Below are 15208 nucleotides of genomic sequence, written 5' to 3'. Positions count from 1 at the left end.
TAATTTTCTGGGTAGTACTGTATATTTAATACATAGAACTCATATGGATTTGTTCTGCATTAATGCTGGACATTTACAGGAAAGGGAGGAGGCTGTTGAAGGATGATTTAATAAGTGGAAATTTCTCATGGGGGAAAAGAAAACCCTGATTACATTATGTCCACAACAGGACTGAGAGGCGCCACAAATCCTATAGGAATCTAGACAGAGCAGTAAACGGAGAGCTTTGTTTTCTCCTCGCTGTGATGCTACAGTGTCAGCATGGCCACAGATGCTGCTTCAATGTGTACGTCCGTCTCCCAATGCATCTTCCTGTCGTGTATAAACAAGGAAACACCACAAAGTGTTTTTTCCCCCCACAGTACACTTTACAAACTTTCTTTTCTAGGCTTCCGTGACGGCCCTGGCTGCAGCCCAATGGGCCCCAGCAGAGTGTGCGTAATCTTATAGTTATGACCTGAGAGACATTGTTGGATGTTTACGCTCTTATTAGCAATAATAAATGTTTTCTCCAATGTTATTTTTTTTTTACATTTTTATTTTTCTCTGTCCTGAAAACACACTGAACAGTGACCCCAAGGCCGAACTCGGAACTCTATAATAATAATGTTTTATCCTAAAATGCCAATTTTTCCCCTCGATATTTGGGACTGTGATTTAAACAAGGTTGTTTTTCCTGCATTTCATTTTCTCATGTTTAAACTAAAGAGCTGTCTTTGGATAAGTGAAGGATTCAACGAGGTAAAGAAAACGCTTGTCACTTGTTGTTGCCACTTCTCGCTCTTTGAAACGACATTACCCAGAAGGCCGCGCGTCCTAAACCGCTCAATCTGACGACGTGGCTGAGTGGACGTTGACGCGACGCGAGCCGCCGGGGCGATTCAAAAAAAGGCGACACCGGCTTTGTTCGCACAGCTACCTCAGAAAGTCGCGGGCCTTCAGACGCTGCAAACGGCTCTCTCTCTGGCTGCCTCCATACAACCGCTGCTTCGCAATGTCTGGCAAAATCAAGAGCCGAAGTGCCGCAAACGCAGAGTCGATATCGGGCGGCGTGTCGTGCGATGAACGCATCCTGCGGGATTGCCACCAACTGTACACGGATCCTGATAGCGGTGAGTTGGCTGCCAACCGGACAACTCCCCAAACATCGGCCTCAAATGTGATATATTAGTGATAGAAGCTGATTGCCAACCAGTGGTTAACCGGCTATGTTAGCTCAAGTGACGTCAAGAGAGATGGACGGAAGCTAACAGTAGCTATTAGCCAAAGATGTTGAAATTTTGCCGACTTCATCAACGTCAGTCACTCAACTTGAGTTCAATAATTACCTCAATTTAATTTTGTGTTCTATTTATTTATTTTTTATTCAAATGGCACTAATAATAGCTTGTGCAAGTTTCAACAGCCGGTATTGCCTGGCTCAACAGGTTTGATTCTCCACAATTAAAGTCTCCCCATCAACTTGTAGCTTTCTTTGCCCGTTAGGGCAATTAAGCTCTCCAGTAACCTTCTTTTACTTGTTACTAATGTACCACCATTTTATTGATTTATTGTTGTTTTTTTCGACTCATACTTTTCCTGTCATATGTAACTGTGTCATTTAATTGTGCCACTTCACACAATGTCGTGACAGTAACCAAGTTCTCTATGTCAGAGCTTGCTTAAACTAAATTGTCCCCTGGGGACTAATAAAGTTTATTGAATTGAATAGTCGGTGTTCAGTTTTTGCTCATTAGTCCACGTAGCTCACGTTTGTTGTCTTCCTCAGGACTGATCTCCATCGCGGAATCCGTTGGTGTGAAGTTGCTTCCGCCCAGGAAAAAGATCACCGTGATGCTGATGGGTAACCACTCGGCCGGGAAAAGCTCCTTCATCAACTGGTAAAGAAGTTGTCACAAGCATGTTGTAATGGTACCGGTTTGCTCGCTGATGCAGGGCAGAATATACGTACGTTCCAGCTGCTCTTGTGTCTTCTTACCGATCGATTTTCAATTATTTAAAGGTACATTTAGCCGATGAGTGCGACCCATCGTGAGTGAATGAATGACTCAAAGATTTACTTTCCCTGCCACTCAGTCCAGAGTGCACGCCAACTTATCGATTGTACACCTTTAATTAAATTAGCTTGGACAATGGATGGACTGTACCGGAACCAAATATCACACGGTGATATTTGAAACAACGGAATTGTTGCCTTTTAACCCTTCTAACAGGTACGTGGAGGAGCACATCCAGCGCACTGGAGTGGCTATAGAGACGCAAGGCTTCAGCTTCGTCACCAATGGCCGCAAGAGAGAATCCCTCACAGTGAGTAGAGGATTACGGGGAGAGAACTGACTTGAATAGAGCGCTTGTTCAATAAAGTTTTTTGGAGAATCCTATTATCAAGCAGACTGACTGACCCGGCTGCCTCCGTTCCACAGGGGAACGCCACGCTTCACCTGTATCCTCACTTTAAGCCTCTGCAACATTTCAAAGGTGAGAAGCCACTTTGGGAAGCAGCATTTTGTACAATAAGTTACGTTTTGCTCCTGTCCTTGACCTGAAAAAAAACAAAACCTCTGGACTCGTCCCCAGGCGTCTCGGAGTACTTGAGCACCGAGATCTGCACGTCGAGGCAAAAGCGCTTCAGCCTGGTGACCTTTGTGGATTCGCCCGGACTGGTGGACGGTGACATGAAGTACCCCTTCGATGTGGATGAAGTGATCCTGTGGCTCGGTCAGTGGGTTTATAGGAACTTCCCCTCTTTCAGTATTGCGCAAGAGCAACTATGTGGCTACCAGTAGCTGCGTTTCCATGTCATGTCTGTCGCAAAATAAAAGCGATATTTCTAAAATTTCGACAAAGCACGATTGCGATTTGCAGGCGTTTTCCATTGACCGGTGTGAAGTGCAATTAGCCGTAATTCTTGTGGGACGAGATTTTAACTGACCTGGATTTAAATCTGATTGAGATTCACTGGACTTGCCTCAACAATAACAGTCAATAATGGAATGGCACAGGTGGGGGTTATTCAGATTTAGCGGGTCACATCCAGGGCGATATATGCCGCAAATAAACTAAGGTCACCTCTCGCTGTCCCTCTCAGGTGACCTCTGCGACCTCATGCTCGTCTTCTTCGACCCCATGGGTCAGGCGCTTTGCAAGCGCACCCTCAACATCGTGGAGAGCCTGAACGAGACGCACGGGGACCGGCTGCGCTTCTACCTGAGCAAGGCCGACGAGGCGGGCGGAGAGTCGGACAGACAGGTATCGGGCCGGCGGGAAAAAGCGGCGCGGCGACTTTCCCCCAGAGGAAATGCCGGAAGGAAATAACCGCGTGTGTCTCCAACCCTCCAGAGAGTCATGATGCAGATCGTCCAGGAGCTCTGCAAGCGGCCGGGACTGAACAAGTGCGGTTTCGACATGCCAACCATCTACGTTCCGAATCCAAACAAGGTGGGAGCTCCGCGCCCTCAAGCCTGCACCTCTGTGCCCTTTTATTCCAGTTCCTTCATCGACAAATCCACCGTTTTCTTCTGCACCCTTTTCGCATGGCAACGCAGCCGAGTCGCTGTGTCAACCAGATCGAGGAGGTGTGTCGCACCATCGAGAAAACCATCAACCAGACGGTGCAGAACACGCTCAACTCCCTGGAGAAGGACTGCGAGCTCATCAGCGAGGCCATCACAGATACGCTCGTGAACGACAGGTGCGTCACACAAACACAATGATAATACACACGCAATTACTGGTGCGAATAAATAATTGGGAGTCAATCGGACACATTTGTGCTTGTATAACAGTTGATGCACAGATACAATCAGGAGCTACAACGCTGCGATACCACAGCCACTCTATGGGTACAAAAAGCAGCGCCTTCCCCACACTGAGCAGCTATCAATGGTAGCAGATACCGAGCAATACCTTGCTAGCACTTAAGCCTTTCTCCCAGAGACACCAGGCTTCTGAACCACTAGTTTGTGCACATGCTAATTGCTGAAACCAGACACGCTGCCTCGAGCGAACCCCACGACAACACATCGCACTTGACTACATTGGCGACGGCAGTTCCGACGGGCGCGTGGTCTGGTTAGATCTTTAGAAAGGCGCACTCCTCACTTCGCCTGCTGCCATGCAGCCGCCGGAAGCAAAGTCTGACGCATCCACGTCCTCGCGTCCACATTCGCAGGTTGACCAGCTCCAGTAACCGGCGGGCGCGCTGCAAGAGCTGCCTCATGACCCTGCTGGGCTTCAGCGTCCCCCTGGCCCTGATGGCGCTGCTGGTGTTGGGAACCCTCTCCAAGGAGATGCTGGACTTGGCCCTGGGCAGCGACGCGACGGAGACTCTGTCGCTGTACCTGGTGAGTGTTTTTCCACCCCCTGCAGGTTTTTAGATTGCGCGTGCATGCAACTAAATGGAACGCGACCGCTGTTTCTGATGCAATCTGCAGACTCCCGTCGTCAAACTGTTGGATCCCCTCACTGCCGAGCAGCAGCTGTACGCCTGTGCCGGACTGGTCCTCCTCTCCTTCATCCTGCTCATCATAGCGCGGTTCTCCTTCAGGTACGCTGCGCCATCGCGCCACTTAGGCAGCACCAAACCCCGGAGTCAAAGAGGGCGGCCCCTTCATTTCAGTGGAGTGAAATCCAGCAGTCTTTTTTTTTTTTATTTAAATGGTGCAGATGTAATCATAGTAGACCGAGTTGATCCTTTAGGCAGAGGGTACAATGGTAAACTTAGAAATTATTATTCCCATCATGCTTATGTAACTCCCGTGATGCATCAGCCAATCAGAATAAGTGGAGTTACGGTCATACACTCGTCTTTTATGGGAATTTTCTGGCTTTGTGACCATGACTTAAAAATACACAGTAGAAAGATTTGCTTTTAACTATGTTTCAGTTTTGTGTTGCCGTCTTTGGGAAAAATTACTTTTGGGCCGCATTGGATTTTTTTTTTTGTTGCTGCAGTACCTCGCGTGGCCACTAGGACGAAGAAGAAGGGGAAAAAAAAAACCTCACTGCGTCGCCACATTGAAAGTCCGGTATCCAGATATGATACAGCCATGGTTCCGACACAGTGATAAAAGCAAGCAGTCTCATATAATTGAAATCATGAGAAATTAGCCTTTAACCGTTACGTCCCGTAGCTCACCGCGCCAGATTGTCAAAACATGACGCACGGCTAATGCAGAGAACAAAAATTTAAGCCGTGCGATGGCAGGCGTACAGTGACTGTCACAGCAAGAACACATTTATAAGAAATGTGTAAAGCCTTTTTTTTTTTTGCCTCCTTTCGTTAACACGTGCAATATTTGAACCTTCTCGCAGGACTCGGCCGACGTTATCAGGCAAGCAGAAAAGGCAACTGCAGGAGAAGCTGGAGTACGTTCAGGAGGTCGTGAAATCCAAAAAGGTAACTCGTCCATGTGTCTGAAACTCACACGTTGCCGGTAATTAAAAGGCACTCTTGGGTGGGATTTCTTTCAACTTGCGTAATTTCCTCCTGCTCCAGAAAAAGCTGTACGAAGAATACCTCCGCCAGAGCGTCAGCGACCAGGACATGAACTTGTAGGAAAACTGCCCCGCAAAAAGAAATCCAGCTCTCCTGAAACAGATGCAGGACCAAAATGACATCAGAACATAGAACATTGTTGTTTTTTTTTCCTTTTTAACACCAGCAGTTGTTACTCCGACCACTTGTTACTGTATCACCTTGAACTGTGTGGATGTATAAGCGCTTTCGTAAGAGCACATTAAACCTCTAGTGCTTCAGGTACTGTAAAGTTTAACTGTTAGATAATGCTACCCGCACAACAGAATGGGAAACCATCACTTTTTATATTGCTGATAACTTTCAAGCATCTATATATATATCTTGCGTGCCTCCACCCCAACTTTCAGGCATTTACCACTCAAAGACATTTAAGACTTTGCAAAGTATTTATAATATTCCTCGACCTGGGTAAACCCGTTGTGGTTTCATGACGTACAGCACTGTTTTACATGTGTCACTTTGAATGAGTTTGGTTTTATTTTGGGAGACTCTCACCAGCATTTTCTACAGTGCTGTCACAGGCAGTTATCCTGTTGCATTTGATTTGCAGTTACAAATCCTGCCACTGGGGTCAATACAATTTGCCAGCCAGGAATTTGGTACTTATACGACGAACTAAACCTTTTTGTATACATCTGTTGTATACATGTTGTGACCATGTTTTGTTTTTTTTAATTATAACTGAATTTAATAAATTAAAGGAGACCACTATCTGGGGTGACGACTTTTCTCTCCTGAACTCAGGCTTTTGAGACAAGAAATGTAAACAGACACTTACTTTTATTGACCTCTTCATTTGATTGTTCCTTCCCACTCATGATTCCTCCTGATGTTCTGCAGCTCTGCTATTTCTGGCCGTGTCCTTTCTACAGATAAATAGGACAACAGATGAGCAAGATGAGATATCAGATTTATACACGAAGAGAGTTAAATCAATATTACGAACTGATCCCCGTCTTTGGCTGCGGTACAGACTGGACAGCAATTGTACATCTTGCAGCGATTTTCATTGCAGAACAGTTCAGTACAAACTGTAATTTCAGATCCTGTGCTATTTTTAATGGCAAAGACTGCAGGAAACTTAGGACATTTTTTTTTTTTTTTTTTTAACGTTTCTGCTTTTGTAACGCAAAGGAAGCAGGTGCAGGGTGACTGAAGTTCAAAGCTGCTGCTGCTGCCACTGATAAAGCAGTGCTGTGGGTTCAAGGATATGGCCAAACCCGTCTTATTTAACTTGTGTAACTAAGGTTGTTAGTGCCTGTTCAAACATTTGGCACGACTTCCAAACTGAGAGTAGATGTGGCCACAGGCACCGTCTCTAGACGGTCAGCTTTATTTTTCAGCGTTACAACATGACGTCACTGCATTCTTCACTGGCACTGGAACAAAAAAAAAAAATGCATTGTGGCCTTGTTAAAATTTGACTTGTTTCTAACAGAAAGGTCAGAACATGGGCAGGAATATCTTAGGAATGCTGGGAAGATACAACTTTATATACTGCATAAAGGGAATCTAGATAAACACATCTGTTCAAATTTTACGCAGCCTGCACGATGTTCAGATGTCTTGCATTCCAATATTAAAAGTGTGAAGAAATATGATACATTGGTTGGCACCATGTGACAGAGCTAACCATGAGTCGCTAAGAGACAGCAAAGGAGAGCCACATTTACTACAGAGGCCAATGGACAACTTCAAATTACCGTATGAAATGCTGCAGAGGGCTGGTAACACCGCAGGGTTTGCAAGGACAAAGGTGAAAACACACTAAAATTGTCATTTTCTATTCGCTTCTTCAATTCTATTTTCGAATGGGCACAAATGCAAATAAGTGATACATTCTAAGACCAGAAGGTTCTCTGACCTCAACTTAATAGCATAAAAAAAAAGCTGCAACAAGCCTGCTTAAATGTCCCATGTCACAGAAAAAAAAATGACTTTATAAGGTTATTTTAACAACATGAGGCCACAGTTGGTCAGTGAACAGCCCACAAAACTCCCACACAAGTCTGGCGTTTACTTGTATTGCTTGTCCCTTTTCCAGAAATTATCTCAGAGAACACACGGCTCTAGATTTCTGCCCATTGGCAGCGTCACAAAGGGCACACTTTGACATGTTTTGGCTCCACTCTCTCCTTTGGAGGTTTACCATGAAGCTAAGTTCAGTGTTTTGAGGGAGGCTGTTAGCGGAGAATATTAATATGGGACATTTAAGGCTGTGTGGAACACCATAATTCGTCCTCACGCGAGACTTTATGTTTTTAATATTTATTTTTTGCAGTTAAAACAAACTAATAACTCGAAAAAGTCCTTTCACTGATTTTTCGTTTTTACTAGTACGACTCTTTCTCCACCAGGGGGCATCCTTTCTTAAGGTAGACAAAAAAAATTAAAAAAAATTCTGAACTAAAAATTAAACAAGATGAATTTATTCATCGAGATCTGTAATTGAACAACTAACTTTAATCAACAAAGACGAAGGTGGTTTTCTTGCCCATTGACAGAGCACCCTTTAAAAGCGTATGATTTGTGTTGCCCCTTCTAAAATTGTGTAGAAGTCAGTGTCGGTGCCTCGAGAGGTCAACCATTCGATGAACAGGATTGGGAACAATTAGTCCAGGGTGTGGCGGGTACCAAAAACAACAATTGAACAGATTCATTTTGTGCTGGGAATGTGAAACGGAGCAACTGATAGCATTGCAACACTGCAGCGCAGGCACCGAGGGAGAGGCGTCTGGGAACAGGAAGCAGGTTGACGTGATTTCCGCAAGGCAGCGACCGGGGAAAGTTGTTTCCTGAAGTTGAAACCGCGCTGTTAATTCCCCCACACCGAAACGCCGGAGCTTTTGGATTTAAACGCAAAAATAATACGACAAAATGACAGCTTTGCCCACCTTGTCGTAGACATTTCTTCTGGTCGGACGCCTCCGTCGGTGCGCTTGCTATCCGGGAAAAGATGAGCTCCAAGAGTGAAGACGCAGGTAAATGAGAACGGCGAACGTCAAACTTTAATCCACCTCGCTTCTAACGGGATTGGCCGCAAAGGCGAACGCGACAATTTACGGCTTTAATTGTTTTGTTCGCTGACGTAAATCTGGACCTCTATTGGTCGGGTAGTCACACACCTGTTGACGTTGAAGTGCGGCCTGTTAGCATCGTTAGTCGCAGAAATGAACGAGAGCTGCTAGCTGCAAGCTAACGCCTCACCTCAGTCATCAGCAGCGCCGATGTAATAAGAGCTGTCAGAGGATGTTTAGGATCTTCTGCTGCTTCTATTGTCAGGGCAGAGTTGACACAGCTGAGGTTTTAATCACAGGAAACATGAATGGGGAGATAGTAGTGACCCAACTTAATTTTTGTTTGTTTGTTTGTTTGTGTAAACATCTGCAGCACTAATCTGAGTCACAACTCTTTGATTCGGCGAGGCCAAAGGTCTGTTGCTAGGCAGCTCTTTAATTAAATTGTGTGCACAAACTGAAGGGGGTTTCATCGTCAACAAGTAGCAGAAACGAGACAGATAACAGACGGAAGGCACTGATCACTGAACAACTTTCCTAGGTATTGTTTTTAAAATGTTCCTAAATCACTGAAGACGTAAAGATGTGTTTCTAATATTTTGATCTTCACTCAGTTACTTTTTTTGTTGTTGTTGTAATTTTACAGGAAATACAGACATGCTCTAAAGCACAAAAGACAACTCTTGCTATTGACAATGACATAAAGACACAGTGTTTGATCTGGTCGAGTCTGGTCATTTATTTAATATTTACTTTCCATTGGCCTGTAGTCCTGCAGCTGTCTCATCACATCATCTCTCTTAGTTATTATATATTATCCAAACTGAAGCACAACATAATATCTGAGGGATACAAAAACAAACCATTCGGACTTTTTTGGGCTATGGTGCGTATTCTTAGTGTGGCTGCCCAGTTTATTGAAAATGACGGATCAGTATGAACACAAATAAGAAGGGGTTGCAGGTCGTTGATCCAGGATTCATTTTTATGTTCTTGAAATGACAGCGGAAGAGTGATGATGGGATGACGGGAACAACACCTTGCAGCACACATTCAGTCACACCATCAATGCGCTTGTTTCTGTTGTAAATAGGTAATAACACAGTTCCAGAACACATTGTGTTGAAATCAATATTTCAATCTGTCCATCTCTGATTGTTCAGATCAATCGATCCAATAGACATCATGACTGCTCACAAAAAAAATTCTTTTCTGAGTGTTTTTTTTTTTTAATCATGAAATCCTCTTGCCAATATCTTCAAAGCATAGTAATTAAAGTGAAAGACTTGGCACTGCATATATATATGTATATATATATATATATATATATATATATATATATATATATATATATATTTATTTATTTTTTATTTTTATTTTTATTTTTATTTTTATTTTTTTAATTATTATTTTTTTAATTATTATTTTTTTTAATCTCCAGACTGGAAGCTGCAGGCCGAGCTCGCCGAGTGCCAAGCTCAGGTCGAGCACTGGCAGGGTGTGGCCACAATTTGCGAGCTGAGCAAACAGGAGGAACTGGCAGAGCTGCAAAAACAATGTGATCAAGAGATCCAGTCCCTGCAGGAGGCTCTGCGAGGTGAGCGGCTCCGTTTGCACACACACACACACACACACACACACACACACACGATTGTTCACATGGTTTTGATGTTTCCTCTTTCGTTTCTCCGCTGGTTCAGAGAAGTGTAAACACGCAAAAAAACAAAAAAAAAAGATAAATGTCTTGGGTGGCGAGCTGTGCGAAAGGTCAAGTCGTGTGGAATGTGTGTGACGTAGCGGCACGTAGCAGTGGTTGTGTGTTATGACCAAAGGCTTTTTAGTCATGACGAGTTTTGACTTCTTTTTTAGCTTCTGCAAGGACGAACAAAAGTTTTATCCAACTGTAAGACTTTCAAATGTACGTAATATGTAAGATTTCCCTGAGCAAGAGCGCAATGAAGCGCTATCGCACTGGAGGGGGTGCCGCGCTCGTAAAAACACAAAACAACTGATTTGTTTGTTTATTAAATAATTCATTGGAATCCACAAACATGAAACTGGCCTGACCAGACTGCCCCTGGCTTGGTTCAGTCCAAATTCTGGCATTTTCAGCCATTACCGCCTGCGGTGTGGCGGCGGCTGGCAACGTCAGTCACTGCCGCTTTAAGTCTTTATCTCGACGTAATTATCTTGCTTGTTTGTGATTTGGCCTTTTGTGTGAGAGACTCGGAGATTCCGTGCAGCCCAGTTCAGAGGTGCTGCTCAGCAGAGCAACTGTTACTTTATCTTTTTTTGTTCACCAAAGTAATTGGTAATGAGTAATTGATTACTTGTGAAAAGAAAAAAAAAAAAAAGTTAAACAAGTTAATTAGATTACTTTTTTAAGGAGTAATCAGTAGTTGCATTGCTTTTATGGAGAAATCCCAACAACAACATTGGCTGTGTCACACTAAAAAGAGTCCGTGCGAAACGTGAGCTTTAAATGTAACTCAAAAATTACTGGAGGAATCGTTGCAGCCCCACTTTCTATCAATCTCCTACCAGTCTGACCTCTGAACCCTGACGTCGGCAAGGGCGTTTTCCTCCACTCGCTCTCTTTTCTGGAGCGTTCTCTGCAAACTCCAGAGTCGAAGTCGAAGTCGACTCTGCAGCTTACTCGCGTCTCCCGTCTCCCGTGCGCAGAGACGGCGGAGCAGTACGAGGCCAGGATAGCCGTGCTTCACTCCCAGCAGGCCGAGCTGAGGAAGTCTGGCGGTCAGTACACGGTCAGTGCAAAACTTTCCGTCCTACTTTTTTTCCTCCAAATTAAAAACAACCCCAGACTCACTCTGCCGTCGCCGTTAGCCCAGCGGAAGGAAGCCGAGGATGGACCGAGAGGCCGCCGCCGCCGCCGCCGGAGACGAGGACTCCCCGCCGGCGTCCATCGGCGCCCTGTCCGAGGTGGGCCAGCCGGGCGACCTGGAGGCGGGCGAGGTCGAGGGCGGCGCCGCGCTCACGGCGGAGGGATACTTCTCGCTGCGGCAGTGCGACTCGGCCTCGCTCTCCTCCTTCTCCATGGACACGCCGTCTCTGCCCCGGAAGCTCAACGCGCAGGACGACACCGACTCCCTGGTCTCCACGGGGACCCTGGTGCCCGAGGCCATCTACCTGCCGCCGGCCGGCCACCGCCTGGTGACGCACGGCGACTGGGACGCGCTCAACGCTCAGGCGAGAGTTCGCCGTCGAATAGTCAAACATTTTTAAGTTTAAGTTTCCCCACCGCTGCAGTAGATCCTTCTCCCACCGTCTTCGTTTGATGAATGAGCGGGCGGTTTTTAACGCCCTCAGGTGTCCGAGCTCCGCGGGGAGGTCAGCCGCCTGGAGGCGGAGAAGGAGCAGCTGGAGAGGGAGCTGGACACGCAGACCAACCACACGCACAAGCAGGTGAGCCGGGCGGAGAACCAGCCAAGAGGAGATACGGCGTGCACGGGTCGCGCCTCGTCCTCAAGAGCTTCTTTTCGCACGCGTCCCCTCTAGGTATCGATGCTGCAGTCGCAGGTCCAGACCTCGGAGGCCCTGCTGCAGGATCTGCAGAAGTCCTTCAGCCAGTCGCAGAACGCCGTCCAGAGTCGACTGGTGGGTGACGCATTCGCCGGAACCTTCCGGGAGGATGTTTGCGACTCGGATGTTTCCAAAAAACGAATGCTTGGTTCTCAGAAAGCACGGATTTTTTTGTTTTTCACATTTTTCAGATCAGCAATTGGTCGACCAGCTGCTTTTGCAAAATCAACCTTGATAGATTGCGAGGTCTTGCGTGTTTCCACCGGAAGGGTAGCACTATTTTCTTCCAGGACTGTTGTTGACTTGGGCGTCTCCGTATCCAGGCGCAGTTATCCTTCTCCCAGAGGAGGATGTGCACCGACCTGTCCAGGCTGAAGGGGGAGGAGGTCGAGGAAGAGGAACCAGGGTGCAGCTCCTCACCCCTCACGCCGCTGCAAGTACGTTTCCTCTTCCTGGCTCCCTCGTCGGCCGTCGCAATTTTGCGGCAGCGCAGCTGCAACGGCGTGACTGCTGTCTCTGCTTCTCCTCCCATCTGATGCTGTGGCTGATTTGTCTTTTTTGCTGTGTAAAGGGCTAGCAGGGCAATATTATGCACTCTAGAAAGTCATCCCTCTTGCTTGTAACATTGTGCGCTTACGTCGTCACTTGACATTGTCCACGAAACTTTGACGATCTCGTTGCATCCCGACTCGGGATGTCCGATATTGACTTTTTTGCCGATATCCGGTAAGCCGATATCGTCCAAGCGCTTAATTTCCGATTGCGATAACAGCCGATGCCGATACATGCAGCCGTTTCCCTCCAAAACTAATCACATTTCATCAAATGGGACTAAAGTAAAGTGCACACAAAGGAAACAGAAGTGCACAGATATGGACAGACAGGAAGCTGCAGGTCGAGCTTCCTGTCTAAGCACATTGCTAAACATGAGCAAAAACAAAACCTGCACCCCCACAAGCATCCACGATGGAACGTTTGCGAAACCAGGCACGATCGAATCTTCATTCTCGAAAGGAAAAACCGATAGCGATACGAACAGATATTACAAAAAACCCCCCGCTAATATCGGGCCGATATTCGCCCGGACATTCCTAATCCCGACCTTTGAAGCTTGGTACGAGAGATGCGGGAAGGTGAACGAGGAAAAAAATGTAGCAACTGCTTTGTGGAATTAATCGTTTGTTTGTTGGCGCTTCCCGTTCATAGTCTGAGCAGCAGGGGGTGCACTGCGAGGAGCGTCTCCGCATCGAGATCGTCCACCTGAAGGAGCAGCTGGACAGCCGGACGGAGGAGAACGGTGTGTGTGTGTGTGGGCTGCTGGGATGCAGAAGGTGGCAGAATTTCTGACTGACGTAACTTCCTGACACTAAGCGTCTCCTCTCTGTCTCTCCCTCCTGTCTCCATCTGCCGTCTCCAGAGGTTTTAGAAGGTGAGGCGAAATCCATTTCTCCTCTTGTTTGCGTGCTTATGAAGGGTTGCGCACCCTTTAGATCGCGTTGAGAAAAAAAAAAAAAAATCATCCACGAAAAGTATGATGTTTTTTTTTTTTTTTCTTCAAAAGTATTTCTCCTTGCATCCCAGTGCAGCTGTCCAGCTTGAAGACGGAGACGGAGAGAATCCAGGCGCTGAAGGACCAGCTGCAGGCTGAGCTGCTGGCCAGCCGCACCGAGTTGGAAGCCCTGCGGGTGGCGCTGGCGCACGTGCAGAACACGAGCAAAGGCCTCGGCAATGACAAGGTTAGTTGTTGAGTTTAGGCTGATGTGAAAACGTGACCGTCTCGACTGGTCACGTCGGAAAAGTGGAGGCCGGCGGTTAAAACGTGCACCTCTCTCGCTCCTCTGGGTTTGTCTCCATCAGGCGATGCTGCAGCAGCAGTGTTTGGAGCTGCGCAGCCAGGTGATCAGTCTGCGCTCTCAGGTGGACACCAGCCAGACTGTCCAGAGGGACTTCGTCCAGCTCTCCCAGTTCCTTCAGGTAAAGAGCAGCTCACGTGTGAGAAGACGATGGAGGAGGATGAAATTGTCATTACCTCTTGAATGATGATGATGATGATGATGATGATGAAATTGCTGTTACTTCCTGGGATGTTGATGATGATGATGATCACGACGAAATTGTCGTTACTTCCTGGCTGTGTTGGTTTACGTTTTAGGCTTCCCCCAGTAGCGCATTAACCTCCTACAAAAAAAATGTATTCTTTTTTTTTTCCCAATGAGCCTTTCATTCTGATTCAACACTCCAGTTTCTCCTGCGTCTTCCTTCCGCAGGTCAAACTGGAGTTAATCCGGCAGGCGGAGAATCTCGAGCAAGTCAAGGACATTCTGGAGGACAAAGCCAGCGAAGTTGGTTCCCCGTCCACCGTCGCGTCGTGAAAAAAAAAAAAAGACTAAAATGCACATTCCAGGAAGGAACCCAGCAGCAGCCGACCAACCAGCACTGCCATGGGACGACGCAAAACCCTGGCAACCAATGAGGTTTTCCGACCGGGTGCTCTCAATACGGCTGTGTCGGATGGGTTTGTTTCACTATGCAATTAACTGCCAGTGACTGAACCTGACGCTCAGTGACCAAAGTCTTGTTTTCCTTTTTCTTTTGGATGATGGACTTCATTTTTTAATTTTTTTTTTGTTGGCAAAAGCAAATGTGCAGTTGCCTTTTAATCCTTTTTAGTGCACCTGCTAAATACACACAAATGTATTTTTCAGGTCAAACTGACACAAAACGATGCAGGAAACACTCGCCCGGTTTCTACGTTCACATGCATTTCTATTACGCAGTGCAAACTCTTCACGCGAAGGGACCTGGCGACCTCCAAGGGCACAGGATCACAAGTGCAATAATCAAGTGGGGACATCTGGTCGGAATTTTAACTGTGCTTCTCATGGGCTGCATTAACATAGCATCACTACTTCTCCACTACTGTTCCACGACGTCATACTACCTGTTAGAAAGCGCGCATGAGAAGAAGTCGAGTCAGTGACGAAATGTGAAGGTTTTTGTGGTTGTTTAATACCTATTAAAAAGTCAATCTATTGTTGCGTTTTGCACTCTTTTGTAGTTTTGAACAACAAAGGAGGCTTTGTTTGCTTAAGAGTCTGGGCAGAACATGGAT

The 15208-nt window shown here is 46.3% G+C and overlaps 2 protein-coding genes across 4 annotated transcripts; both read left to right on the top strand.

The window, feature by feature from the left end:
* The first annotated feature begins 816 nt into the window (after nucleotides 1-816).
* On the top strand, nucleotides 817-5633 carry LOC142886691 (uncharacterized). The gene is made up of 12 exons (XM_076023766.1): nucleotides 817-1112; nucleotides 1769-1880; nucleotides 2214-2307; nucleotides 2424-2478; nucleotides 2578-2718; nucleotides 3089-3249; nucleotides 3340-3438; nucleotides 3546-3691; nucleotides 4172-4343; nucleotides 4434-4546; nucleotides 5314-5398; nucleotides 5498-5633. Exons 1-12 carry the CDS (start codon nucleotides 995-997, stop codon nucleotides 5555-5557), a joined length of 1356 nt encoding a protein of 451 aa, XP_075879881.1. The 5' UTR covers nucleotides 817-994; the 3' UTR covers nucleotides 5558-5633.
* A 2623-nt stretch (nucleotides 5634-8256) lies between these two features.
* rabep2 (rabaptin, RAB GTPase binding effector protein 2) lies at nucleotides 8257-15129 on the top strand. 3 transcript variants are annotated; one of them, XM_076023762.1, is made up of 12 exons: nucleotides 8267-8520; nucleotides 9998-10153; nucleotides 11239-11321; nucleotides 11401-11763; nucleotides 11884-11979; nucleotides 12073-12171; nucleotides 12420-12533; nucleotides 13303-13393; nucleotides 13514-13525; nucleotides 13678-13832; nucleotides 13954-14070; nucleotides 14364-15129. In XM_076023762.1, exons 1-12 carry the CDS (start codon nucleotides 8496-8498, stop codon nucleotides 14466-14468), a joined length of 1416 nt encoding a protein of 471 aa, XP_075879877.1. In that variant the 5' UTR covers nucleotides 8267-8495; the 3' UTR covers nucleotides 14469-15129. The 3 variants fall into 3 exon arrangements, with proteins under 3 accessions (XP_075879878.1, XP_075879877.1, XP_075879876.1); XM_076023761.1 differs by lacking the exon at nucleotides 13514-13525 and having other exon boundaries at nucleotides 8269-8520; nucleotides 13303-13405; XM_076023763.1 differs by lacking the exons at nucleotides 13954-14070; nucleotides 14364-15129 and having other exon boundaries at nucleotides 8257-8520; nucleotides 13514-13551; nucleotides 13627-13830.
* The last annotated feature ends 79 nt before the right edge of the window (nucleotides 15130-15208 follow it).

Source organism: Nelusetta ayraudi, unplaced genomic scaffold, assembly GCF_046127955.1.
Source record: "Nelusetta ayraudi isolate G7.1 ecotype Tasmania unplaced genomic scaffold, CSIRO-AGI_Nayr_v1 ptg000016l, whole genome shotgun sequence".
In the NCBI taxonomy this organism is placed as follows: domain Eukaryota; kingdom Metazoa; phylum Chordata; class Actinopteri; order Tetraodontiformes; family Monacanthidae; genus Nelusetta; species Nelusetta ayraudi.
Note: the sequence above shows the minus strand (reverse complement) of the source record. Positions and strands in the feature narration are given on the sequence as shown.